This window comes from Carcharhinus amblyrhynchos, unplaced genomic scaffold (assembly GCF_965287045.1).
Source record: "Carcharhinus amblyrhynchos unplaced genomic scaffold, sCarAmb.v2.hapA scaffold_61, whole genome shotgun sequence".
NCBI lineage: Eukaryota > Metazoa > Chordata > Chondrichthyes > Carcharhiniformes > Carcharhinidae > Carcharhinus > Carcharhinus amblyrhynchos.
The window spans coordinates 882,255-910,223 of NW_027649801.1; the positions used below are offsets into that span (position 1 = coordinate 882,255).

At 43.4% G+C, this 27,969-nt stretch overlaps 1 protein-coding gene across 2 annotated transcripts in view; it reads right to left on the bottom strand.

The window, feature by feature from the left end:
* The window catches only part of cfap99 (cilia and flagella associated protein 99), a 154,477-nt gene that overhangs the window by 67,501 nt on the left and 59,007 nt on the right, over positions 1-27,969 (bottom strand). For both annotated transcript variants that reach the window (XM_080182517.1, XM_080182519.1), the window contains 2 exons: positions 27,724-27,901; positions 5,476-5,556 (listed from right to left, as the gene is read on the bottom strand). In XM_080182517.1, the coding sequence (XP_080038643.1) occupies positions 5,476-5,556; positions 27,724-27,901 (259 nt within the window). The remainder of the gene's footprint in view (positions 1-5,475; positions 5,557-27,723; positions 27,902-27,969) is intronic.

Below are 27,969 nucleotides of genomic sequence, written 5' to 3' on the forward strand. Positions count from 1 at the left end.
TGTCCTGGGTGAGTGTTTGCTAGGCTGCTGGAGAGGGTTTAAAATAATGTGGTAGGGGAATGGGAACTGATGCAGGAAGTCATCAGAAGGAAGTTAAGTGTGGACAGAAACAAAAGGCAGTAAGGGGAAAAGTGAAAAGCAGAGAAACCAAAGACAAAAATCAAAAAGGGCCACAGTAGAGTATAGAGAGTGTGGAGAACTCCGTGAAAGGGTCCAGTAAGGCTAAGAGAAATAAAACACAGGGAGAGTATACAAAACATGATAGGACAGATGGTCTGAGGTATGTTTGCTTTTGCGTAAGAGCATGGCAGGTAAGACGCATGAACTTAAAGGTTGGATTACTATATGGAACTATGATGTTGTGGCAATTACGGAGACTTGGATGAAAGAAGGGCAGGATTGGCAGCTTAGCGTTCCAGGATTTAGATGCTTCAAGTGAGATGGAGAGGGTGACAAAAATGTGGGGTGACATAAATGTGATTTGGGAGAATATCACAGCTATACAGAGGGAAGACACATCGTTGGGATCATGCAGTTAGGCCATAGGGGTAGAACTCAGGAACAAAAGTGGTGCAATCACATTGTTGGGATTGTACTATAGACTCCCAACAGCCAGCATGAAATGGAGGAACTGATATGTCAGCAGATAATGGGAAGATGTAAACACAACAGAGGTGTTGTGATGGGCGATTTTAACTTTCCCAACATAGACTGGGATTCCTTCAGTGCCAGGGGCTTGGATGGGGCAGAGTTTATTCAGTGTGTCCAAGAGTGCTACTTAAGGTAACACATAGATAATCCAACTTGGGAAGGGACTATCTTTAGACCTGATTCTGGGATATGAGCCCAGACAGGTGATTGATGACTGAGTGGGGGAACAGAGATTCCAATTCTATGAGTTTCAAGATACTTCTAGAAAAGGATAGAAGTAGTCCCAGAGTGAAAGTACTAAACTGGAGGAAGGTTAGCTACTACAGTATTAGGCAGGAGCTAGAGACTGGGGCCGGCTGTTTGAGGGTAAATCCACATCTGAGTCTTTTGAAAGTCAGTTGTTAAAAATTCAGGACAAATATGTCCCTGTAAAAACGAAGGAAAAAGATGGCAAGATTTGGGAACCCTGGATGACACGAGAGATTGTGAGTTTGGTGAAAAAGAAGAAGGAGGCATATATAAATTTCAGGAAATTGAAAACAGATGAGGCTCTTGAGGAATACAAAGATAGCAGGAACGAGCTTAAACAGGGACTTAGGGAGCGCAAAAAGGGCCATGAAAAGTCATTGGGAATTCCAAAAGGGCCATGAAAAGTCATCAGCAGGCAGGATTAAGGAGAATCCCTCAGCTTTTTATGTGTATATAAGAAAGAAGAGGGTAGCTAAGGGTTGGTTTACTCAAGGATAGTGGAGGGAATGTGTGTGTAGAATCAGATGAGGTGGATGAGGTCCTTAACGAGTCCTTTGTGCCAGTATTCACAAAGGAGAAGAATATGGTGGATGGTGAGTGTAGAAAGGAGGATGTTGACATTCTAGGACATGTTGAGATAAAAAGGGAGGAGGTATTGGAGGCTTTGAAAAACATTAAGGTGGACATGTCCCCAGGGCCAGATAGGGTCTATCCCAGAACACAGAGAGGCAAGGAGAGAAATTGCTGAGGCCTTGGCCAAAATCTTTGTATCGTCTTAAGTCATGGGCAATATACCAGAGGGTTGGAGAGTTTAAGAAGGGAAAAAGAGAGAGTCTGGGAAATTACAGGCCTGTAAGCCTTACATAGTTGTGGAGAAATTATTGAAGAAGATTATTAGGGACAGGATGTACTCACATCTGGAAGAGAATAGGCTTATTAATGTTAGGTTTTGTGAAGGGGATGTCACATCTCACAAACTTGATTGAGTTCTTTGAGAAAGTGCCAAGAAAAATTGACCAGAGCAGGGCAGTGGATGTTGTATACATAGACTTTAGTAAAGCCTTCGATAAGGTTCCTCATGGCAGTCTGATACAGAAGGTGAAGTTATGTGGAATCCAAGGTGAGTTGGTAAAATGGATACAAATCTAGCTTGGGTATAGAAAGCAAACAGCAGCGGTGGAAGGGTATTTTTTTAACTACAGGTCTGTGACAAATAGTGTTCCACAAGGATCAGTGCTGGGGCCTCTGTTGTAATATCTACAAATGATTAATAGGAAAATGTAGGTAGCCTGATTAGTGAATTTGCAGATGATACAAAAATTGGGGGAATGGTGGATAGTAAGGAGAATTGACAGAGGTTACAGCAGAATATAAATAAGCTGAAGACATGGGCTGAAAGATGGCAGATGAAATTTAACCAAATATGAGGTGATGTGATTTTTAAGGTCTACTACAGAAGGCAAGTATACAGTAAATGGTAGAACCCTTAGAAATATTAGCATGCAGAGGGATCTTGGTGTGCAGGTCCACAGTTCCCTAAAGGTGGCAACTCAGGTGGACAAGGTGGTCAAGAAGGTGTATGGCATGCTGGCCTTCATTGGTCAGGGCGTTGAGTATAGGAATTGGAAAATCATATTGCACCTGTATAAGACTTTGGTTAGGCTGCATTTGGATTCTGTGTACAATTTCGGTTGTCAGACGACCAGAAGGCTGTTGATGCATTGGAAATGGTGCAGGAGAGATTTACCAGGATGGTTTGGAGGATATGGACTATGATAAAAGGTTGAACAAACTTGGATTGTTTTAATTGGAGCATCAGAGAATGAGGGGGAACCTGATAGAGGTTTACAAGATTATGATAGGCTTGATAGAGTGAATAGTCAGAGTCTTTATCCCAGGGTCGAAGGGTCAATTATTCGGGGGCATCGGTTGAAAGCGAGAGTGGGAAAGTTTAAAAGAGATATAAAGGGCATGTTTTTCACACAGAGGGTGGTGAACAGGCTGCCATAGGAGATGGTGGAAGCAGATTCTAAAACAACATTCAAGAGGCATCTGGATAGATACATGAATAGGCAGGGAATAGAGGGATATGGATTATGTAGAGGCAAGAAAATATTAGAGAGGCATCTGTATCAGCACAGACTAGGTGGGTCGAAAGGTCTATTCCTGTGCTGTACTGTTCTTTGTTCTATGTTAACATTGGGAAATGGGTAGGATAAGTGGTTGAAACCAAAGGTGGAGAAGGGATGTGGACAGGTGCCTGAGGATAGGATCACTTCCTAATATAGAGGATAAACTCCAATTCAGATTGCTTGGACTGAATAGCTTGATTCCACATTTCTATAATTTCTATATAATTCTATGCAATGGTAAGACAGTATCCCAGATTGATAAGTGTGTCTAAACTGCTCATTATAAACCATCTGCTGTCTTCACACAGCAACATTCGAACCAAATGTGATCAGCATCACACACCTCCCATCATGCTCAGTTGAAGCAGGCAATTGCACTCTGTGGAAGGAGTAGTTAGTGATGTTCAGGAGAAAGTAAGGGTGACTCAGAAGGAATTGCTGGGGATATAACAATATGAATGCTCAATCCTTGCCTGAACAAACTGGGCTAAAGTATATTTATAGTAATCATTTATTCTTTCACAAGACTGTGATACATTTAAATGTGCTTAACTCTAACATTACCAGGGTCACCAGTCCAGAACGGGAGCTGAAGAATTATTAGCATTAAAAAGCAAACAAATTAACTCAAGTGTCAATATCACACGACACAATGCTTGGGAAAAACCAGACATTGAGCATTGCATTACAGTAACCTTGAGTTTAATTTTAATAAGGTTCTGAGCTACAGAATTGTAATTCAGAGGTCTGCAGGAAAAGATAATGAATTCCAACTGAATTGCTGATGTGCAAAGTTTCTGTCGTGGAGGTGTTAACCCATTAGTAGACAGAAGGATGTCAGAAATGGTCCAGATTTTGGGTAATAGTAACTTTGAAGCTTCCTGCACTCATTGTTGTTACGCACAGAAATGACTCTCCAGTAAATGTAAATTGGTGGCCAAAAGTCAATTAAAAGTCTGTGGGCAACTATAAGCGTAATGAAAGGCAATATGGTTGACTCTTAAACACCGAGTGAAATGGTTTTGCAAGCCACTCAGTTCAAGGGCCATTATGGAAGGGCAATGAATGCTGGCCTCAACAGCAACGCCTGCATACCATAAATGATTTTAAAAAGTATGCTGACTGCAAAATGTGGGCCATTAAACCCTTGTGGTGCAATAGTGTCCCAAGTCATTTGTAGCTTTCACTTTAAAAAGGTTTATGTAGATTTATAAAAAAGTCAAATAATTTGTGACAAATAACATTCCTACCTTGTGTATCAAGAGAAAGCTATCCTTTATCAGCCAAACCATGATGGAATCTCACAGTCAGTGTTTCTGTTTCTCTGTTTAATGTATGAGATCTTCAATACGGGGATGCCGGCATTGGACTGGGGTGGACGCAGTAAGAAGTCTCACAACATCAGGTTAAAGTCCAATAGGTTAATTTGGAATCACGAGCTTGTAGAGTGCTGCTTCACTCACCTGATGACAGAACAGTGTTTCAAAAGCTCATGATTCCAAATAAACCTGTTGGATTTTAATCTGGTGCTGTGAGACGTCTTACTGAGATCTTTAAAACATCTATCCTTTGGCTCACCAATGGCTTTGTTGGGCTAAAATTGGTCTCTGCCTTTCTCCAGTACAAAGCATTGCAATCTAGTAGGGAGAAATTGCCTTAACAATGATAAATTCATGGGGTCCATGTTTTAGGCACCCGGGTGTAAGCCCTCTTGAATATCTTAACTCGGAGCCAAATGTCTGTTGAAAAACCACTTATAGAAATCATGCAGCATGCAGCAGAACAGTTTTTGGGCCGTAAGATTCCTGAGGCCCCCATGTTAATCAATTAAAAGTAAGTGTTGAAATTGTTTTCCTTCCTGTGGACTTGCACGCTCCCCCAAATTCACAGGAGTAACAATTGCCCCTCCCATTCCTCACTTCTACATCCCTCCTGAGGATTACTGGCAGCCTATGGTGTGAACTATCTTTGAAAATGTGAGTAGCATCAGCAGCTCTTCCCAAGTTGGCTGATGAAGCAGGAGAATCTATTTCCAGTGATCTTCAAGTCTTCTGATTCAGACGCCCATCAATTAGCACCAACAACGGGCTGAGCAGAAATTTTATCTCAGTGAATCAATTCAATGAATGCCTTGAGCCATTGAAACAGGGAACAACTGGTTCGATGCCTGGAGAAGCTGATCTCAGTGGGACATTGGTAAGCATCACTGCAATTGATGTAATTGTCGATAAGGTAAAGAGGGCAAATTCTCATTGACTTATTCTCCCGTGACCATTGATGGGAATGAGGGTCTGAGGATGTTGGCTGATAACCAAAAAGTTGCCAGCACTTTTGTTTCACCAATGAATAGTGAGGTGGTGAAGGGTGGGTTGTATCCATGGAACCACACACCCACTGATAGTCAATGCATTCAACAAGCGAAAGAAAATCAAAGTGTCCAAACCTCTGCTCTGAGGCGATTTTTCTTTTTCAGTGTTTCCAGCAGATGTTGCTCTTTGGGAGGCTCATAGGTACTTCTGGGAATCTGAATTACAACAGAGAACAAAATGAGACTGAAACAACATCTTCCTAAAATATCATTGAGATTGTAAGTAAGTTTATTTGTTAGTGTCACAAGTAGGCTTACATTAACACTGCAATGAAGTTACTGTGAAAATCCCCTAGCCACCACACTCCAGCACCTTTTCCAGTACACTGACGGAGAATTTAGCATTGCCAATGCACCTAACCAGCACGTCTTTCAGACTGCGGGTGAAAACCAGAGCATCCAGAGGAAACCCACACAGACAGCGACCCAAGCTGGAAATCAATCCCACATCTCTGGCGCTGTGAGTCAGCAGTGCCAACCATTCTGTCACTGTGCCACTCATAAAGCACATCTATTATGCCATTCGAAAGGACATTGCATAATATTTACAGTAGAATGTTAATGCTCTACACCAGCCTCCTCCTTCCCATTCATTATTAACATCCTTTCTCCTTCATGGGTTTCCCCTTAAGTGCATCTTTTTAGTCACCTCAGGCATCACTTGTGGTAGGAAGACTAACCACTCTCTGGATAAAGAAGTTTCTTTTGTATACACCCTTATCAATTACCATTTTGTATTGTTTTGGCCTTGCCTGAAACGGGGAACATTTTCTCTACATTGAAGATTATGAAGTGATTCAATCAGCTCATCAATAAATTGACAAATAACAACAGAATTATTTGGCCAGTGCACTATTACGAAAAGTGTGCCAGAAGTTTCAGCAAGAGATCAAATCAATGTTGCATTGCAAAGCAAATGAATTTGTTGGGATTTCAGTTAGATGTTAACCAGATTTATTTTATATAATAAAGAAGCTCCAGAAGCAGTCCTTTCTAAACATTCAAGGGTGGTACATGATAGCTTGGGTGGAATCTTACGGATTTAGAGCAGGATTTTCATCTTACTGCACAGCGGGAGTCAGGAAACATCCTGGCTTGGCTGCCCGCCTCGGGGGGAAGTTCTCGCAAAGATGAGATTTACGTTGTGGGGGTGGGGGCTGATACGTGCTCGATTCAGACCAGCCAACCCAGGAAAATATTCAGAAGCAGCCACAGGGGCTGTCGGGTGCCAAGGTGGGCTGTTTAAAGGCCTGTCATGGTGCTGTGGGACTTCATCCCAGTGATAATCATTACAATCCCAGTCGGTGTTACTACTGGATGGGAAGGTCCCAAAACGAAACCCTGGATCAGACGATCGTAACTTTTTTTTAGAAAGCATGGAGGAAACAGAGTCACAGGCGTGCCAATTAATTTTTTAACATCGAGAAAAAACATTTATTAAGCATGGACAGTTTTAATATAATAATCTTCACTCCCCTTTATCTTCACAAATGTATAGATTTCAATAACACTTCATTTTGAAACCAAATGGTGAATGACACTCAACTGATCTTCTGTGGATTTCTTCTCAAATTCTACCCCCCCGCAAGATGATTGTCACATGAGTGTTTCTGAGCTCCAGTCTCAAAAAGATTTGCTTTAAAATCTTCCTTCAACAATGTTTTCCACCCGATAGGTGCACCTGGTTGCTAAGCAACTGCCCCTTCCTTCTCCAAACTTTTGTTTACTTTTCACACCATAAACCTCTCTGAGTGCAATAGCACAGTTTTAAACTGATCCACATATACAAACACCTTCATCTAACATGAATCTAACTGAATTGAACCCACTTAAATCTATACCTTATTTCTAATATTTAATACAAATATAGATCCTCTGTTTTCCTGACAATGAAAAAGTTAGATGTCCTAGCTCCAACCCTTAACCCCCCACACTTCCTGTGCCCCATCCATGCTGATTTATGGCTCCCATGCACTTCATTGTCCCTCATGCCCCCATACGAAGATATTCATCCCAGCCAACCCCTATGCCCCCTAATGTTCCCATGCCGAGCTAATGGTATCCATTCCCGTTCACCTCTATATACTGTATATAATCAATGAGCCCTATGGCGACAGTGAGATATGTAAAAAGCAGCTTTAAAAAGTCATTCACTGATAACTTGGAACAAAGGGACCTTGGTGTGTTTATTCACAGTTCTTTGAAGGTAGAAGGGCATGTTAGTAGGGTGATGAAAAAGGCCAATGAGACACTTGCCTTCATTAATCGAGCATAGAATACAAAAACAGAGAAATCATGTTGGAATTGCATAGAACTTTGGTGAGGCCATAGCTGGAGTACTGTGTGCAATTCTGGTTGCCACATTATTGGGAGGATATGATTGTACTGGAGGGGGTGCAGAGGTGATTCACCAGGATGCTGCCTGGGATGGAACATATAAGTAATGAAGAAAGGTTGAGTAGGCTTGGGTGGAACAGAGAAGACTGAGGGGCGACCTGATCCAGGTGTACAAGATTATGAGTGGATTTGGAACAGCTGTTCCCTTTAGTTGAAGGGTAAGTCACAAGTGGACATAGGTTCAAGGTGAGGTCAGGAGGTCTGGGGGGATGTAAGGAAAGCCTTTTTTACCCAGACGGTGGTAGAAGCGGGTTATCTCACATCCTTTAAAAAGTACCTGGGTGAGCACATCATAACATTCAGGGCTTTGGGCCAAGTGCTGGCAGATGTGATTAAGTGAGAGTTTAGGTGTTTCTAATGTGTCATTGTGGACCTGATGGGCCAAAGGGCCTCTTCTAATGCTATATGATTCTATAATTCTATGATTCTAACTTTGCACTTGCTTAAAAAAAAACCCAATGAAGTATCAATCATCCAGACACTTTAAAGTATCAAAAGCAGAAATTGTAAGCACTTGAAATGTCTTCATCTTGCATAAATATACAGCATAGATCAGAGAACCATAACTGTCAACCAAGCAATGTTTTCCCTGGGACTCAAGTGCTTTAGTCCTCTAATAGATATCTGGTCTCTCATCCGAGAATACATAGAAACATAGAAACACAGAAATGAAAAAAGGAATCAGTTATTTGGCCTTTCAAGCCTACTCTGCCATTCATTTTGGTCATGGCTGATCATCAAATTCAATATTCTGATCCCGTCTTCCTCTATATCCCTTGATCCCTTTAGCCTCAGGCCCCAAGCAATTTTTGCTTGAAATCATACAACATTTAGGCTTCAACTAGTTTCTGTGGTTGTGAATTCCACACGTTCATCACTGTATGGATGAAGGAATTTCTTCTGTCTGAAATCCTCAACCTATGAACCCTGGTTCTGGACTCCCCACCATTGGAAACATTCTTTCTGAATCTACTTTGTCTTACCCGGTTAGAATGTTATAAGTTTCTATGAGATATTCCCTCACTCTTCTAAACTCCAATGAATACAATCGGCACTGATTTAGTCTCTCCTCATATGACAGACCTGTCATCCCAGGGATCAGCCTGGTAAACCTTCACTGCACTCCTCTCCAGCATGAACATTCTTCCTCAGATAAGGACACCAAACCCACACACAATACTCCAAGTGTGGCCTCACCAACACTATGCACAATTGCAATAAAACATCCCTATTCTTATACTCAGATCCTCTTGCTATGAAGGCCAACATACTATTTGCCTTCTTTACTGTCTGCTGTACCGCGCGCTTACTTTCAGTGACCGATGCACGAAGACATCAAGGTCTTGCTGAGTACAGTCAGGTAGTCTTTAACTTGGGACCTATAATCCTAATTTGGCTGAAAACCTCCTGCTGACTGCTTCCCATTGGGTGAGCCTCCCCTCACTCAGTAAGGCAACTCATACTCCACTCAACCCACAGGGAGATCTATTGATGAATCCCCATGGCCTTCATAGCCAAATTTCCTTTTAACCTTCTCTGCTCAGAGGAGATCAACCCCAGCTTCTCCAGGCTCTCCAAGTAACTGAAGTCCCTCATCCCTGGTACCATTCTAGTAAATATCCTCTGCACATTCTCCAAGGCCTTGACATCCTCCCCTAATTGTAAACCCAAAATTGAACATAAAGCTCCAGCTAAAGACAAACGTGTCTTTTAAAGGTTAACTTTTGTATCCTATGAATAAAAAACATTGAGGATTCCTGCTTTCATGGCCTTCTCAACTTGTCCAAGCACCTTTAAGTATTTGTGTGCAAGCACTCACAAGGATCTGCGAGGGGGCCTTAATTATTCACATTATTTAATAACAACTTGGATAATTTCCTAGAAAGTTATATATTTAAGTTTGCTGATGACACAAAGTTAGTCAGGATTGTGGACAGCATAGGTGATCACATAAAATTACGAAGGGATATTGGTAGACTTGGTGAATGGGCTAAATTGTGGCAGATGGATTACAATCCAAACAAGTGCATGGTTATTCATTTTGGACCAAAAGATAATAGATCAGCGTATTTTTTGGAAGTTAAATACAGTTTAAATAAAGAGCCTTGGGGGCTCAGGTGCATAGATCTTTAAAATGTCACGTACAGGTGCGGAAAATAATCAAGAAAGCTAATAGAATGCTGCCCTTTATATCTCAAGAATTGGAGTACAAGGTCACAGAAGATATGCTATACAAAAGCTATACAAAACCCTGGTTAGACCACTTGGCGAACTGTGAGCAGATCTGGGCACCACATCTTAGGAAGGATATATTGATCTTGGAGGGAGTACAGTGAAGGTAACAAGAATGATATCTGAGTTTACTAATGAGCACAGATTGTACAAATTAGACCAGCTTTCTCTAGAATTTAGAAGGTTAAGGGTGATCTGATCACAGTCTTCAAAATATTAACAGAAAAAGACTGCATTTGATTTTATTTGATTCATTATTGTCACATGTATTAGTATACAATGAAAAGTATTGTTTCTTGTGTGCCATACAAAGCATACTGTACACAGAGAAGAAGAGAGTACAGAATATAGTGTTACAGTTACAGCTAGGGTGTAGAGAAAGTCAACTTAATGCGAGGTAGGTCTATTCAAAAATCTAATGGCAGCAGAGAAGAAGCTGTTCTTGAGTCAGTTGGTACATAAGAACATAAGAACATAAGAAATAGGAGCAGGAGTAGGCCATCTGGCCCTTCGAGCCTGCCCCGCCATTCAATAAGATCATGGCTGATCTGTCGTGGCTCAGTTCCACTTTCCCGCCCTCTCCCCATAACCCTTAATCCCCTCTCTTATCAAAAACCCATCAACCCGCTTCTTAAAAATATTTAGCGAGGCAGCCTCCACCACTTCAACGGGCAGAGAATTCCAGAGATTCACCACCCTTTGAGTGAAGAAGTTCCTCCTCAACTCCGTTCTGAACTGCCCCCCCTTTATCTTGAGGCTGTGCCCCCTAGTCCTACTGTCTTTTTTGAGCGGGAAGAGTCTTTCCACCTCTATCCTATCCATCCCATTCATCATCTTATACGTCTCAATGAGATCTCCCCTCATTCTTCTAAACTCTAACGAGTACAAGCCTAGTTTATTCAGCCTCTCCTCATAGCTCAATCCCCTCAACTCCGGTATCAGCCTAGTAAACCTCCTCTGCACTCCCTCCAAGGCCAAAATATCCTTGCGCAGGTGCGGCGCCCAAAACTGCACACAGTACTCCAGCTGCGGCCTCACCAATGCCCTATACAGCTGCAGCAAGACCTCCCTACTTTTATATTCAATCCCCCTCGCTATGAAGGCCAGCATCCCATTCGCCTTCCTGACCACCTGCTGCACCTGCAGGCTGGGTTTTTGCGACTCATGCACAAGGACCCCGAGGTCCCTCTGCACCGTCGCCTGCTGCAGTTTTTCGCCACGTAAGTAATAGTCCTTCCTACCATTCTTCCTACCAAAGTGGACCACCTCACACTTGCCAACATTAAATTCCATTTGCCATTTCCTGGCCCATTCGCCCAGCCTATCTAGATCCTTCTGCAGACTCTCCACACCCTCCGCACAATTTGCCTTTCCCCCAATCTTGGTGTCATCAGCAAATTTCGACACCCTACACTCGGTTCCCTCCTCCAGATCATCTATATAAATGGTAAATAGCTGAGGCCCCAGCACCGACCCCTGGGGCACCCCACTAGTCACCAACCGCCAATCCGAATAGCACCCATTGACCCCCACTCTCTGCCTCCTATTTGACAACCAATCCTCTATCCACGCTAACACCCTACCCCCAACTCCATGTCCTCTGACCTTCTGCAGTAACCTCTTGTGAGGTACCTTATCAAACGCCTTCTGAAAATCCAGAAAGACCACATCCACCGGCTCTCCTCTATCCACCGCCCTAGACACATCCTCATAGAACTCCAGTAAATTGGTCAGACACGACTTCCCTTTAATGAAACCGTGTTGCGTCTGCCCTATCAAGCAATTCCCTTCAAGATGCCTCGCAATTTCCTCCTTAATGACGGATTCTAACATTTTACCTACCACAGACGTTAAACTAACCGGCCTGTAATTCCCCGCCTTTTGCCTGGCACCCTTCTTAAACAACGGCGTAACATTAGCCGTTTTCCAATCCTCCGGCACTTCCCCGGAATCCAGCGACGTCTGGAAAATAACCACCAAGGCATCCACTATCACCTCCGCCATTTCTTTCAGAACCCTCGGATGCATTCCATCCGGTCCTGGGGACTTGTCCACAATCAGCCCCTCCAGTCTGTCGCGCACCACCTCTCTAGTAACAGTAATGTCATTAAGACCCTCCAGTCCTACCACCTTTCCATCGCTAACACCCGGCAAATTATTCACGTCCTCCTCCGTGAAGACAGAAACAAAAAAGTTATTCAAGACCTTAGCCATATCCCCATCCCCTACCACTAGGTCCCCTTTCTCATCCGCTAAGGGACCAACGTTCACCCTAGCCAGCCTCTTCCTTTTTATATATTTATAAAAACTCTTGCTATCCTTTTTTATATTAAGTGCTAGCCCAGCTTCATAGTTTCTTCTACCCTCCTTTATCAACTTTTTTGTCAATCTTTGTTGACATTTAAACCTTTCCCAATCCTCTTCTCGCCCACTGCTCTTAGCTACTCTAAATTCCTCCGCTTTTAATTTAACACTTTCCTTCACCTCCTTCGTTATCCACGGCTTATTACCTCTCTTCCTACTGTCCTTTTTAACCATCGGAATAAATTTCTGCTGAGCACCAAGAAAGATCTCCTTAAAGATCCTCCACTGCTCCTCAGCAGACCTACCTTCCAACGCGCTCCCCCAGTCCACATTCGCCAATTCTTCTCTCATCCTACCATACTCCCCTCTATTCAAACAAAGGACACGTGTCCGGGAACCCACTTTCTCCTCCTCCATCTGCAACAGAAACTCCACCATACAATGATCACTCTCTCCAAGAGGATCCTTCACCTCAAGGTCCCTAATTCTACCCGCCTCATTACATAGCACCAGATCCAAGATAGCTCGCTCCCTCGTCGGCTCCAACACACACTGTTCCAGGAAACTATCCCGGCAGCATTCCAAGAACTCCTCCTCGAGCCCACCTCGTCCAACATGGGTCGACCAATCAATATGCAGATTGAAATCCCCCATAACTACTGCCGTCCCATTCCTGCACGCCGCACTTATTTGCGCGTTAACAGCCCGCCCCACCTCCAGATCATTATTCGGGGGCCTATAGACGACACCCACCAGCGTCTTCCTCCCTTTGCTGTTCCTAATCTCCACCCACAACGATTCCACTTTCTGCTCTTTGGCTCCGATATCATCCCTTGCTACCACCTTGATGCTGTCCTTAATCAGCAGAGCTACGCCACCCCCTCTTTCCTCCTGCCTATCCTTCCTAAACACTTGATAGCCCTGTACATTCATCTCCCAGTCCCTGTCACCTTGCAGCCACGTCTCTGTAATGGCCACCAGATCGTATCCATTTGTGTCGATCTGCGCCACCAGCTCATCCACTTTATTCCGAATGCTTCGTGCATTCAGATAAAGCGCTTTCATCCCAGCCTTCTTCTGGACCCTATTTGCCGTAACGCCACCACTTGGGACATCCTCAGCCTCTTCCCTTACCTGTACCCTATCCTTAACTGTAGACCTCCTAACATCACCTACCCTCGCACCCTCCCCCCCCCTAATTAGTTTAAAGCCCTGACCTCAGACTTTTGCATCTTTTTCCTGACAGAACTGGAAGAGAAAATGTCCGGAGTGCTTGGGGTCCTTAATCATGCTGGCTGCTTTTCCGAGGCAGCAGGAAGTAGACAGACTAACACAGACGTAGATATAGATAAATTATTTCCACTGGTTGGTGATTCTAGATCTAGGAAGAATAATCTAAAAATTAGGGCCAGACCATTCAGGAGAGATGTTAGGAAGCATTTCTACACACAAAGGGTGAGAGAGGTTTGGAATTCTCTTCCATAAACGGCAGTTGATATGAGATAGTTGCTATTCTTAGATCTGAGATTGATAAATTTTTGTTAAGCAAAGGTATCAAAGGATATTGGCCAAAGGCAGGTATATGAAGTTAGGCCATAGATCAGCCATGATCTCACTAAATGGTGGAACAGGCTCAAGGGACTGAATGGTCTACTCCTGCTCTGATATTTCTTCAGGTCTCTCTGTTCATCCATCCTCTAAAATTGTCCCATTTGATATATATTGCCTTTCCTCATTCTTATATTCTCATTCCATACGTTTTTGCATTAAATTCAATCTGCTATGTATATGCCCATTTTACTCGTCTGCATCCTTCTGGTCTGTTAATATCTTGATCATTGTTTACTACATTTCTAAGCTTCACGTCACGTGCGGATTTTGAAATGATCCATGACCAAGTCCAGGTCATTGATATACCCCAGCTGGGGAAAGCTACTGTATACTTTGTCCAGTCTGGAAAACAAGTGTTCACCATTACTCTGAGCTTTCTCTTCATTAATTAGTTGGTGTACACTGCCATTGCCCCTTTAATCTCATGGGTTTAATTTGGTTTTCAAGTCTTGTGCTTCTAACACATAAAAATAAAAACTTTCTGTTCCTGGTTTAATACAGATGTCACACAGGTGCCATCTCTGGGATTTTGGGACTTGGTCGCCACATGAGACTAAATATGGCTATTCCCTGTACCTTTGTGCACTAATGCACCACAGCAGCAGAACACAGATTATCTAATTTAGATGTTCTGAAAAGGCCTGGTCTAAAGACCATTGAAGTGGCAAGCTACGTGGAGAGGCCTAGCTGTCTATAGTTATGTTTGAGTCATTGTCATGAATCAATAGCTTAGAGATCAATTCGGGGAAGTCTATTCAAACCCTTGAGAGCTCAGGATTGTAACCTGTGAGGAGGAAGGAGTTTATAGTGTCATCCAAAACAAAGTGTCACAGCTGCAAGCACAGAGAAAAGTCATAAGCCAGCTTAGAACAAGATCATTGTGCCTGTTCCTTCCACAGTTTAAATCTGTTTACCTCAGCCAAAGATTTTCCCAGCACAATGCACAATATTTATAGCCTACATTGGCCTTTCCATGGGATGATGTTTTCTTATAAATACTTATGCTAAATTTCTCTGTAATAAACAACTCCTTTCGCTATTTTTGTGCAGCTACAATCAGTGACTCCCCTACTTATTGTTCTTTCATCCGATGTGCTCTCAGGTAATTATATTTGTTTTAGAGAAAGGATAACATCTGCAGGATTCAAGGAAAAAGCAGGAGAATGGGACTAAAATAGATAGCTTCTTTGAATAATTGGCAATGACAAGATGAGACAAGTAGCCTCCTTCTGGGCTGTGTGATTCTCTGGCTCAGATCCATAACAACATACATTTTTCTTCTTGTTTGCCTTTTGCTCCCCTATCGTACCCTCCTTCCAAAACACTTAGGGATCCCAGCAGGGGGTTGAATCTGGGCTGCTGACTGTGGTTGTCAGTACTGTTCCTCGTTCTCCCAATGGATCTGTGCTATACCGCATTAGTCCTTTCATGCTTTTCAGTAATGTATCAGTGTCTCACAGCACTCACCATTAATGGCCCTTTGAAAGAACACTGACAGGGCTCCTGATGCATGGCGTCCCATGTTGCCTCAGCAAGTCACATGCTCAGCCATGCTACTTCCACCACAGGAATTCCAGACATGATTTTTATCGATTTTTGAATTTTGTTGTAATGAACAAAAGAAAATCATACTTAAGAACATAAGAACATAAGAAATAGGAGCAGGAGTAGGCCATCTAGCCCTTCGAGCCTGCCCCGCCATTCAATAAGATCATGGCTTCCTGAAGCTTTTGAGTAATGTGACAGAGTTGTTTACTGAAATTGATTATTGGCAGGAAGTTGCTCTGCTGCCAGGGGGATGTTGACAATAATGCAGATTTCTCAGTATTATTGACTTACAAGAGCCTTGTTTACAAAATAGTAAAGGGTCCAGGTGTACAAACAGCAATTATAGAAAGATAATCAAGAAAAACTGGGATTGATAATAATACCATTCACAATCTCAGGATGTCTCAAAGGGCCTTACAGCCAATCAAATCCTTTTTAGGTGTAGCCACTGTTGTAACAACAGGTGAGTACGCCGGTTACGATTAAGGTAGGCCTGTGTAGACTGACTTTTAATGATATTTCTTTGAATAAAATGTCTTCTAAACAAAACATCTCCAAACTCCGTGGCCTGGGCCTCGGCACCTCCCTCTGCAACTGGATCCTGAACTTCCTAATCCATAAACTACAATCAATAAGGATAGGCAACAACATCTCCTCTGCGATCCTCCCCAACACTGGTGTCTCACAAGGCTGTGTCCTCAGCCCCCTACTATACTCGTTATACACCAATGACTATGTGGCCAAATTCCCCTCCAATTTGATTTTCAAGTTTGCTGATACCACCATAGTGGGACGAATCTCAAACAATAATGAGACAGAGTACAGGAATGAGATAGAGGATCTGGCGAACTGGTGCAATGTCAATAATCTCTCTCTCAATGTCAACAAAATGAAGGAGATTGTCATTGACTTCAGGAAGCACAGTGAGGGCATCTGAATGCTTGTCCACATCTGGGCCAATCGCTTTCCGTGGGTTGACTTTCTCTGATGACCTCGGATATGGGTTCAGCTGAGGCTCCTGGGACAGAGGGTGTGCTCTTGCTGACCTCTTGCTCAAAACAGCATAGAATGCATTGAGCTCATCAGGGAGGGGTGCATTAGTGCCAGCGATTTTACATGCCTTCGTCTTGTAGGCTGTTAGGTCTTGCTGACCTTGTTGGGAATCCATATGGCTAGCCTGGGACTCTAACTTGGTCTGGTACTGTCTTTTGGCATCTTTGATGGATCATGGAAATCGTATCTGGCTTTCTTGTAAAGATCAGGGTTGCCTGACTTGAATGCCTTAGATCTGACTTCAACAGGCAGTGGATATCTCTGTTTATCCGTGGTTTCTGGTTGGGAAACGCACGGATTTGCTTCTTTGGCACAGTGTCCTACACACTTACTAATGAAGTCAGTTACTGTAGTGCACTCGTTTAGATCATTCGCTGAGTTTTTAAACATTGACAAGTCCATCAAAGCAGTCCCATAGGAGATCATCCAATTCCTCAGGCTAACATTGCACGACTTTCTTTATTGGATTCTCCTGTTTCAGTTTTTGTTTGTTTATCTCAGCCATAGCATGGTGCTATGGAAGAAATTCATTCCTCAATCAAAACCACAAAAACAGATTAACTGGTCATTTATCTCACTGACTGGCCAGAATATTCTGCTCTTTTTCATGGCCAGCACCATGGAAGATAAGAGTGGAAAATATTGCAAAACAGCCAAAAATCGCTTTTGCGTTGTCATCCAGGTACATTGGTGAGTAACCAGAACAATGTGTTTCACAACATTACACAAGCATCATGCACCTGGTGACCTGCACTTCCCTCGTCCCCTGTGTCCCCTCATAACTGACCTTTCAACTAAGCTTCCTATTCACCCTGTCCATGCTCCTCATAATCTTGAACACCTTAATCAGGTTGCCCCTCAAATTGCACATTGCCTTGAGAGGAATATATCAGGCTCACATTGTTCTGATCCTTTGAAGGATTATGAAGTCTTGTTGAGATAAGACGCTAACTGGAGGAAGCATCCCGGCATCAGACGTCAGATGGTGCTGCCTCTTCAAATGTTTCTCCAGCATCCCAGTCACAGCAGCAGCCAACAAGAGAATGGAGCTGTGGCATGATCCTGGGTGGACTTGTAGCCTTCAACCTGACAAGCCTCCTTGAGGAGATCCATTTCAAGCAATGGAATAACACATTCTGTGGAGCACTGATGGAGAATCAGAGAATTCACACTTGGGATGACCTACTGTGTGAATCAGAAATGACTCACTCATTTCTGGCGCAATCTTCCAAATCACCCTGATATCAGACACTGTCAGTTAGAGATCCTGGACTGCATTTATCCTCGCTTTCATATGGATGCGGACCAAGTAAGTGTGACTTGCTAGCCAGACTTTAAAATGCCTCTTTAACACAGACATTGTGCCCGAAGGCTAGTCCTGGCCCTGACAAAGTCCAAAATACTCAGACACCATGAAACTCTCAACGGTATATATCAGTGCTAATAAAGAGGTCCATCCTCACTCCTATTCCATTGCTTCCCTCCACATTGTCTAAAGCAATGCTCAAAGACTCCATTGCCTGTTGAAATCATCATCTGGAATGAGCATCAATGGACTCTGTGAGTGCTCCGTTAAGGGGACGCATTCTAATTTTGTGGCAAGAGCATCTTGTCCCATTATGGACATACTACCCTAAGGGTTGGAGATTTGAGTGCCAGGACCGTGTAAGTAGATGGAGTTCGGCCACTGATTAGTCACGATCCCATGGAATGACGGGGCAGGGGTGAGCGGCTAAAAGGCACATTCCTGTTCCTCAGACCAACATTTTCAATTAAATGAGATGATGACATAAAATTCAAAATAACATTGCACTACAGGAGCTGAATTTGCGATTCCAGTGACCTGCATCCACACACACGCCCACGTAGCAGAAAGCTGCCGCAATATTTAATACTTCCTCTAATATTATCTCTCTTTATTCTAGCTTTGTGCCTCTGCAGGATGCACAGCAGTGAGCATATGGTAATAATGTGGATTTTCTTCAGCAGCAGCTTTGCTTTTTAATGAGGGAAAGAAAGCAGAGAACATTCTGTTGTGCACTTGCTTCACGTGCTGGGAGTTGGCTTCGATTGGCACAGGAACAAATCATTTCAAACTGTACATTCCGCTGTTGTAAAGGATTTTCTGTTACATTGACAGAATTACACCCAACAGTTAAATCAGCGACCTTTGGGCTTTAGTGCATCTGTTTTAGAGATTTTAGGGTCACCAATAATACAACCAGCTACTCCTAAAATTATACATTCTTCTGTCAGTTAACCATCCTTCGTCCTGTCAAAGCTTCTATTTCGTTTCCAGTTGACTGATAATACTGCTAATCGCTATTGGTTTAAAAAGCAAAGATATTAAGATATTAAAAAGCTCCAATATATAGATCAGTACAGCACAGTACAGGCCCTTCGGCCCTCGATGTTGTGCCAAGCTATGTTCAAACCCAAGATCAAGCTATCCCACTCCCTATCATTGTGGTGTGTTCCATGTGCCTATCCAATAACCGCTTGAAAGTTCCTAAAGTGTCTGACTCCACTATCACAGCAGGCAGTGCATTCCACATCACAACCACTCTCTGAATAAAGAACCTAGCTCGGATATCCCTCCTATATCTCCCACCATGAACCTTATAGTTATGCCCCCTAGTAACAGCTACATCCACCTGAGGAAATAGTCTCTGCACATCCACTCTATCTATCCCCCTCATCATCTCATAAACCTCTATTAAGTCACCTCTCATCCTCCTCCACTTGAAAGAAAAAAGCCCCAGCTCCCTCAACCTTTCCTCATAAGACCCACCCTCCAAACCAGGCAGCGTCCTGGTGAATCTCCTCTGCACTCTCTCCAATGCTTCCACATCCTTCTTATAGTGAGGTGACCAGAACTGCACACAATATTCCAAATGTGGTCTCACCAAGGTTCTGTCTTGTTGCAGCATAACCCCACGGCTCTTAAACTCAAACCCCCTGTTAATAAACGCTAACACACTATAAGCCTTCTTCACAGCTCTATTCGCTTGAGTGGCAACCTTCAGAGATCTGTAGATATGAACCCCAAGATCTCTCTGTTCCTCCACATTCCTCAGAACCCTGCTGTTGACCCTATAATCTGCATTCAAGTTTGTCCTACCAAAATGAATCATCTTGTACTTCTCAGGGTTAAACTCCATCTGCCACTTTTCTGCCCAGCTCTGCATCCTATCAATGTCTCTTTGCAGCCTACAAGAGCCTTCCACCTCATCCACTACTCCATCAATCTTGGTGTCATCAGCCCCCTCTTCCAAGTCATTGATAAAAATCACAAATAGCAGAGAACCCAGCATTGATCCCTGCGGTATATCACTGGTAACTGGTCTCCAGTCTGAAAATTTTCCCTCCACCACCACCCTCTGTCTTCTATGAGACACAGTAAGAAGTCTCACAACACCATGAGACAGCCAGTTCTTTATCCAATCTGCCAAATTTCCCTCTATCCCACACCTCCTTACTTTGTTCATGAGCCTACCATGGGGAACCTTATCAAACGCCTTACTAAAATCCATGTATACAACAGCAGCTGCTCTACCTTCATCTACACACTTAGTTACCTCCTCAAAGAATTCAATCAAATTTGTGAGGCAGGACTTATCTTTCACGAAACTGTGCTGACTATCCTGGATTAAGCTGCATCTTTCTAAATGGTCATAAGTCCTATCTCTCAGGACCCTTTCCATTAACTTACCGACCACCAAAGTAAGACTAACTGGGCTATAATTACCAGGGTCATTCCTATTTCCTATCTTGAAGAAAGGAATAACATTCGCCACTCTCCAGTCCTTTGGCACAATCCCCGTGGACAGTGAGGATCCAAAGATCAAAGCTAAAGGCGCCGCAATCTCATCCCTTGCCTCCCAAAGTATCCTAGGATGTATCCCTTCTGGCCCAGGGGACTTATCCACCCTCAGGTTTTTCAAAACCGCTGACACATCTTCCCTCAGAACATCTACCTCCTCCATCCTATCAGCCTGTATCACATTCTCATCCTCAAAAACATGGTCCCTCTCCTTAGTGAACACTGAAGAAAAGTATTCATTCAATGCCTCTCCTATCTCTTCTGACTCCATGCACAAGTTCCCACTACTATCCTTGACTGGCCCTAACCTCACCCTGGTCATTCTTTTATTTCTCATATGAGTAAAAAGCCTCGGGGTTTTTCTTGATCCGACCTGCCAAGGACTTCTCATGCCACTCCAAGCTCTCCTAAGCCCTTTTTTTAACTCATTCCTAGCTACCTTGTAACCCTCAAGCGACCCAACTGAACCTTGTTTTCTCATCCTTAGATATGCTTCCTTTTTCTTCTTAACAAGACATTCAACCTCCTTTGTGAACCATGGTTCCTCACTTGGCCATTTTCCCCCTGCCTGCCAGGGACATACCTATCAAGGACACGCAGTATTTGTTCCTTGAAAAAGCTCCACTTTTCATTTGTGCCAATAGCTGAGAGTTTCTGTTCCCATCTAATGCTCCCTAATTCTTGCCTAACTGCATCATAATTACGCCCGACCCAATTATAAACCTTGCCCTGCCATGTGACCCTATCCCTCTCCATTGCAATAATGAAGGACACTGGATTGTGATCACAATCTCCAAAGTGTTCTCTCAAAAACAAATCTAACACTTGGCCCGGTTCATTACCCAGTACCAAGTCCAATGTGGCCCCACCTCTTTTCGGCTTATCCACATATTGTGTCAGGAAATCCTCCCGCACACACTGTACAAGAAGTGTCCCATCTGAACTACTTGATCTATAAAGGTTCCAATCAATATTTGGAAAGTTAAAGTCACCCATGATAACTACCCTGTGACCTCCACACCTATCCATAATCTGCTTTATCATTTCCTCCTCCAGATCTCTATTACTGTTTGAGGGCCGATAGAAAACTGCTAACAACGTGATCGATCCTTTCCTATTTCTAACTTCAGCCCATATTACCTCAGTAGGCAGATCTCCCTCGAAATGCCTTCCAGCAGCCGTTAAACTATCCTTGATTAACAATGCTACTCCTCCACCTCTTTTACCGCCTTCTCTACTCTTACTGAAACGTCTATACCCTGGAACTGCCAACAACTCTTCCTGTCCCTGTTTTAACCATGTCTCCGTAATGGCCATAACATCGTAGTCCCAAGTACCAATCCACGCTCCATGTTCACCTGCCTTATTCCTGATGCTCCTTTAATTGAAGTAGATACACTTCAACCCACCATCCTGTCTGCCTGTACACTCCTGCGACCTTGATACCTTCCTCAGTACCTCACAAACCTCAACACTGGCTTTTGGACTACAGCTCATTTTTCCATCCCCCTAACAAATTAGTTTAAACTCCACCCCCCGCCAAAGAGCCATAGCAAATTTCCCTCCCAGGATATTGGTGCCCCTCTGGTTCAGGTGTGAACCATCCTGTTTGTACATGTTTCCTGTTCATGTTTGTACGTGTGTAACTGGCAAAATAAATCTGGGCTCTATTTCACCAGTTTGATTCCAAGTGCTGGGCGGACTTCAAACTGGGAATGTTTCAAATCCAACTTTTAGACCCGTTCTCTGGCACCCCGTTACGCACTCTACCTGAAAAAATAGCAGTGATTCTGAATCGTGCTGCAGAAGCTTGTGAGCGGGACTTATTGCACCTGAAACGCTGTAGCTCTGATCGGAGCCTTCAACTGCGCACGAGCAGTTAAAAAAAATAGAAAAACACTCCCCTGCCACATTGCTCCTGGGCCGGTTAAAGCTTCCCCCTGGCCCCCACAGATATTGTCCCACCCCCACAACATTAATGACCCCCTTCTCCCCCCGCAACCCCATCACCCAGACCAATCATGGCCCCCTTCCTCCCCGCAATCAGAATCCCACATCAATGGCTTCATGAATTAGTGCGTTTCATATTTGAATCGGTGCTGGATGAGAGGTGACGCTGAATCCTGTTCAGTTATGCTTCTCATAGCACCTCCCTCTTTTCCCACCATTATATTCCAGTTGTATTTGATGCTTTTTTTTCGAGAATTAAGTTAGTTTTGCTATGACCATGACTGTTGCAAAAGACATTAGGGGACATTTTCCTTGGTCTGAACACAGGCACACTGCACCGCCTAGGCACAGAAATACTGCACTCATAAAATGAACCCATCTGATCTTTTCTAACACTACAATGAAGATTTTTCTTGGTTTGTGACTACAGGATCCAGTGGAAAGTCTCCCCTATTGTGTGAATATCATCAAGAAAGATTAATCACATCCATATCTTGACTCCTATGAACCCTGTAAAAAAAAAACTGTTGTAACTTCAGTAAAAATGATGTCTGTGATGAGCGAACATTATCTGAGTATAATCAAGGACCCTGTGACATATGAGGTCATGCATATAAACTGTGAGATACATATGGATCAGTTAGACCTTTCAAGTAGTTTGATCTCATTCTTTGATAATACCAACATGGCCAAACCCCCAATGAAAAGAACGCATGTCTTGTTAAATTAATTTGATTTGTCTGGCCTTGATCATCCTTCCCGGCAACATGGACCAGCTGCTGATCACCTTCTGTGTGAAGAATTATTACCCAGCCTCTGTCTTAGCTTTGCCCTTCAGAACCATGAACCTGTGCATCCCTGTCATGTTGCAACAGCCTGTGAAATAAAGTTTGTTTTCTCTAGCCGTTTTATGGATCTCGTATATCTCCGTAATGTCCCCATTGAGATATCTCTTCTTAAGCTGAAGAACATGACTGGTTTATTAAGTTGTTCTTCACAGCTCTTCACTCTAACAGTCGGAATCAGACTTGTCACTCTCTATGATGCCAGTAGGAAATAGGTGACTTCCTTTTATGAACATAAGAAATAGAGTGGAAAAAGTCCATGCGGCCTTTTGAGCCTGCTCTACCATTCAATAAGATCATGGCTGTCTGACCTTGGCCTCAACCCCACTTTCTGCCCATTGCCTTTCTGAGATGATGATGAGAACTGTATGCAATAGTTCAGGTGCAGCATGACTTGTACAACTTCAGATTCAGCTCCGGAGATTTGGGCTGGATATTTACCTTAAATCATAAGACATAGGAGCAGAAGTAGGCCCTTCAGCCCATCAACTCTCCATCATTCAATGAGGTCATAACTGATCTGATATCATCTCACTTCCACTTTCCCACTTTATTTCCATAACGCTTGATTCCCTTTCTGACTAAAAATATCTATCTCGGCCTTGAACATACGTAGCAACCCAGCCTCTACAGCTCTCTGCAGCAAAGAATTCCACAGATTCACTCCCCTCCGAGAAGAAATTCCTCCTCATCTCTGCCTTAAATGGGTGACCCCTCACTCTGAGATTATACTGTCTTGTTCCAGACTCTCCCATAAGGGGAAACAGCCTCTCAGCATTTACTCTGTCAAGCCCCCTGAAAATCTGATATGATCCAATAAGATTTCCTCTTATTCTTCTGAACTCCAGTGAGTACAGGCCCAACCTATTCAACCTCTCCTCATAAGAAAATCCCTCCATTTCAGGGATCAACCATGTGAACCTTCTCTGGACTGCCTCCAATGCCAGTATATCTTTCCTGAGACAAAGGAACCAAAGCTGTTCACAGTATTCCACGTGTGGTCTAACTAGCACCTTGTATAGTTCCATTCCCTTTGAAATAAAGGCCAACATTCCATTTGCATTCCATTTTTTGTGATTTACAAGGCCACAGAACTATCTGTAACTCCCAATCCCATTAAATCCCATATACTCATCCAGAAGTCTTTTAAGAGGCCCCAGCAAGTTCGCCTCTACCACCACCGACGGCAGCCGATTTCACTCATTCGCCAGCCTCTAAGTGAAAAAATTACCCCTGACATCTCTGTACTTGCTCCCCAGCACCTTAAACCTGTGTCCTCTTGTAGCGACCATTTCAGCCCTGGGAAATAGCCTCCGAGAATCCACCCTATCTATTCCTCTCAACATCTTATAAACCTCTATCAGGTCGCCTCTCAACCTTCGTCTCTCCAGGGAGAAGAGACCTAGCTCCCTCAACCTATCTTAATAAGAACATAAGAACATAAGAACATAAGAAATAGGAGCAGGAGTAGGCCATCTAGCCCTTCGAGCCTGCCCCGCCATTCAATAAGATCATGGCTGATCTGTTGTGGCTCAGTTCCACTTTCCCGCCCTCTCCCCATAACCCTTAATCCCCTCTCTTATCAAGAACCCATCAACCCGCTTCTTAAAAATATTTAGCGAGGCAGCCTCCACCACTTCAACGGGCAGAGAATTCCAGAGATTCACCACCCTTTGAGTGAAGAAGTTCCTCCTCAACTCCGTTCTAAACCGCCTCCCCTTTATCTTGAGGCTGTGCCCCCTAGTCCTACTGTCTTTTTTGAGCGGGAAGAGTCTCTCCACCTCTATCCTATCCATCCCATTCATCATCTTATACGTCTCAATGAGATCTCCCCTCATTCTTCTAAGCTCTAACGAGTACAAGCCCAGTTTATTCAGCCTCTCCTCATAGCTCAATCCCCTCAACTCCGGTATCAGCCTAGTAAACCTCCTCTGCACTCCCTCCAGGGCCAAAATATCCTTGCGCAGGTGCGGCGCCCAAAACTGCACACAGTACTCCAGCTGCGGCCTCACCAATGCCCTATACAGCTGCAGCAAGACCTCCCTACTTTTATATTCAATCCCCCTCGCTATGAAGGCCAGCATCCCATTCGCCTTCCTGACCACCTGCTGCACCTGCAAGCTGGGTTTTTGCGACTCATGCACAAGGACCCCGAGGTCCCTCTGCACCGTCGCCTGCTGCAGTTTTTCGCCACGTAAGTAATAGTCTTCATATCAGTAATATCTTCATAAGGCATACCTCCCAATCCAGGCAACATCCTTGTAAATCTCCTCTGCACCCTCTCAATAGCTTCCACATCCTTCCTGTAGTGAGGTGACCAGAATTGCGCACAGTGCTCCAAGTGGGGTCTGACAAGGGTCTTATAAAGTTGTAGCATTACCTCCTGACTCCTAAACTCAATCCCTCGATTAATGAAGGCGAGTACACCATACACCTTCTTGACCACATCTTCCACCTGCGAGGCTGATTTAAGAGTCCTATGGACACGGACCCCAAGGTCCTTCTGCTCCTCAACACTGCTAAGAGTTATATTGGCAGTTTTCCAATCCTTTGGGACATTTCCAAAATCTAAAGATCCTTGGAAGATTATTATCAATGCATCCATTATTTCTGTAGCTGCTTCCTTTAATATCCTTGGATGCAACCAATCAAGTCCAAGGGACTTATCAGCTTTTAGTCCTATTACTTTCTCTGGTGATAGTTATTGCACTTATCTCCCCACCACCACCAGCCCCCCAAACCCCCCCAACCCACTTTTGCTACTTGATTATTTAGAATTTTTGGAATGTTATTAGTATCTTCTACTGTTGAAGACTGATGCAAAGTATTTATTTAGCTCCTCTGCAATTTCCTGGTTCCCCATTATTATTTTCCCAGTCACTAAGGGGCTAATTTCACTTTGACCTTTCTTCCCTATATATTTAAAATCTTCACCATCTGTTTTTATAATAATTGTTTGTTTACAGTCAAAATTTATCTTTTCCCTCTTTTCTTTGGTCATCCTTTGTTGGTTTTTTAGAACTTGCCCAATCCTTTGTCTTACAGAGGATTGATACAGAGTTTACAGAGGATACTTTTGCAATCCTCTGGCTTCTGAATAACTTTGCAATAACTTCAGCTTGCAGGAGTAAGGGAGAGGAAAGGGGCCAAAGACCTGTGTCTCTGGCTTACTACCCTGTCCCCCATGTCCTCTGGGCTTACAGAGCATCCTCCAGGGGTACAAGATTTGAATCCTGATTAAAACAAGTGGAAAGAGTCTCTTGCCAACTTCAATCACATTGTCCTCTGATAGGGCTAGCTGAGGGTCCATTTGGAGGGAGACCTGGAGAAGATATTGCCATTTATTATGCCTTTTTCCTTTCAAGTCAGGTGATCTGAGAGGAACACGAGTCTAGACTGATGATTTTTTTTTAAAACATCATCTGCAAACCAATTCAGTCCCAGTTCCTATTCTCACAGGTACTTTTACTTTTGACCCATGGTAGCCATTTGCTCCTTAATACATAGAGTCATAGAATCGTAGAAGTTTACAGCATGGAAACAGGCCCTTTGGCCCAACTTGTGGATGCCGCTTTTTTTCTTTAAACACCTAAGCTTCATTTGACCCATATCCCTCTATATCCATCTTATCCATGTAACTGTCTAAGTGCTTTTTAAAAGAGGAAATTGTGCCCGCCTCTACTACTATTTCTGGCAGCTTGTTCCAGATACTCACCACCCTCTGTGTGGAAAAAATTGCCCCTCTGGACCCTTTTTGTATCTTTCCCCTCTCACCTTAAACCTATGCCCTCTAGTTTTAGAGTCCCCTACCTTTGGGAAAAGATATTGACTATCTAGCTGATCTGTGCCCCTCATTATTTTATAGACCTCTATAAGACCACCCCTCAGCCTCCTCTATTCCAAAGAAAAAAGTCCCAGTCTATCCAGCCTCTCCTTATAACATAAACCATCAAGTCCCAGTAGCATCCTAGTAAATCTTTTCTGCACTCTTTCCAGTTTAATAATATCCTTTCTATGATAGGGTAATCAGAGCTGTACAAAGTATTCCAAGTTTGGCCTTACCAATGTCTTGTGCAACTTTAGCAAGACTTCCCAACATCTTGTTGTTATAGTTCATCATGATAGTTTCACTGAACATGACCCTAACTGTCGTAAAATACTGAATAGATGGGAGGGCATCACAACCAAAATGATGAGACAAGTTCCAGTTTAATCCCTGGCCTATACTGAGTTGGATCATCTTAGCTGGAGTTGATAGGAACCCTATAATTTGTTTCAATGTCTCTGAGTTTGGGCAGGAAGAGCGTAAGATTACTTGGAGGTGCCTTATGTGGTGAAGACAGTGTTGGGTTCTGCAATGATTTTAAAACCTGGTCAACATTTATCATCAAGGCCAATTGGCCAAGGCACCCAAAGGCTTTGTACGGCCTGAGAAGGAGCCAGCATTTTTGGAAAAGGATAGAAGGGCAGGATTTAGCAAAGCAGTTAGAGTACACTCTTGACTTTTCTCTCTCCTATGCCACTCGTCAGTGAAGATGGATGAGAAGCCAGCAGACTCACCTTTCTCTGGACTTGCAGCAGAGGGATTTCCTCAGGCATTGGAATGGATTGTGGTTTCGGCTTGGTGATGTTAAACTCCTTTGGCACTGTTACAGGCTGGCTCTCCTTTTTTTTGGGAATCTTATGAACCAGTAATTTGGATAAGTAATCAATGAGGTTGCTGATATCCGGTAGCCAACTTCAACAAAAAGACATAAGTGAGAGAACAGAGTAAATGATGAACTCATGGAACCACATAATAATTCA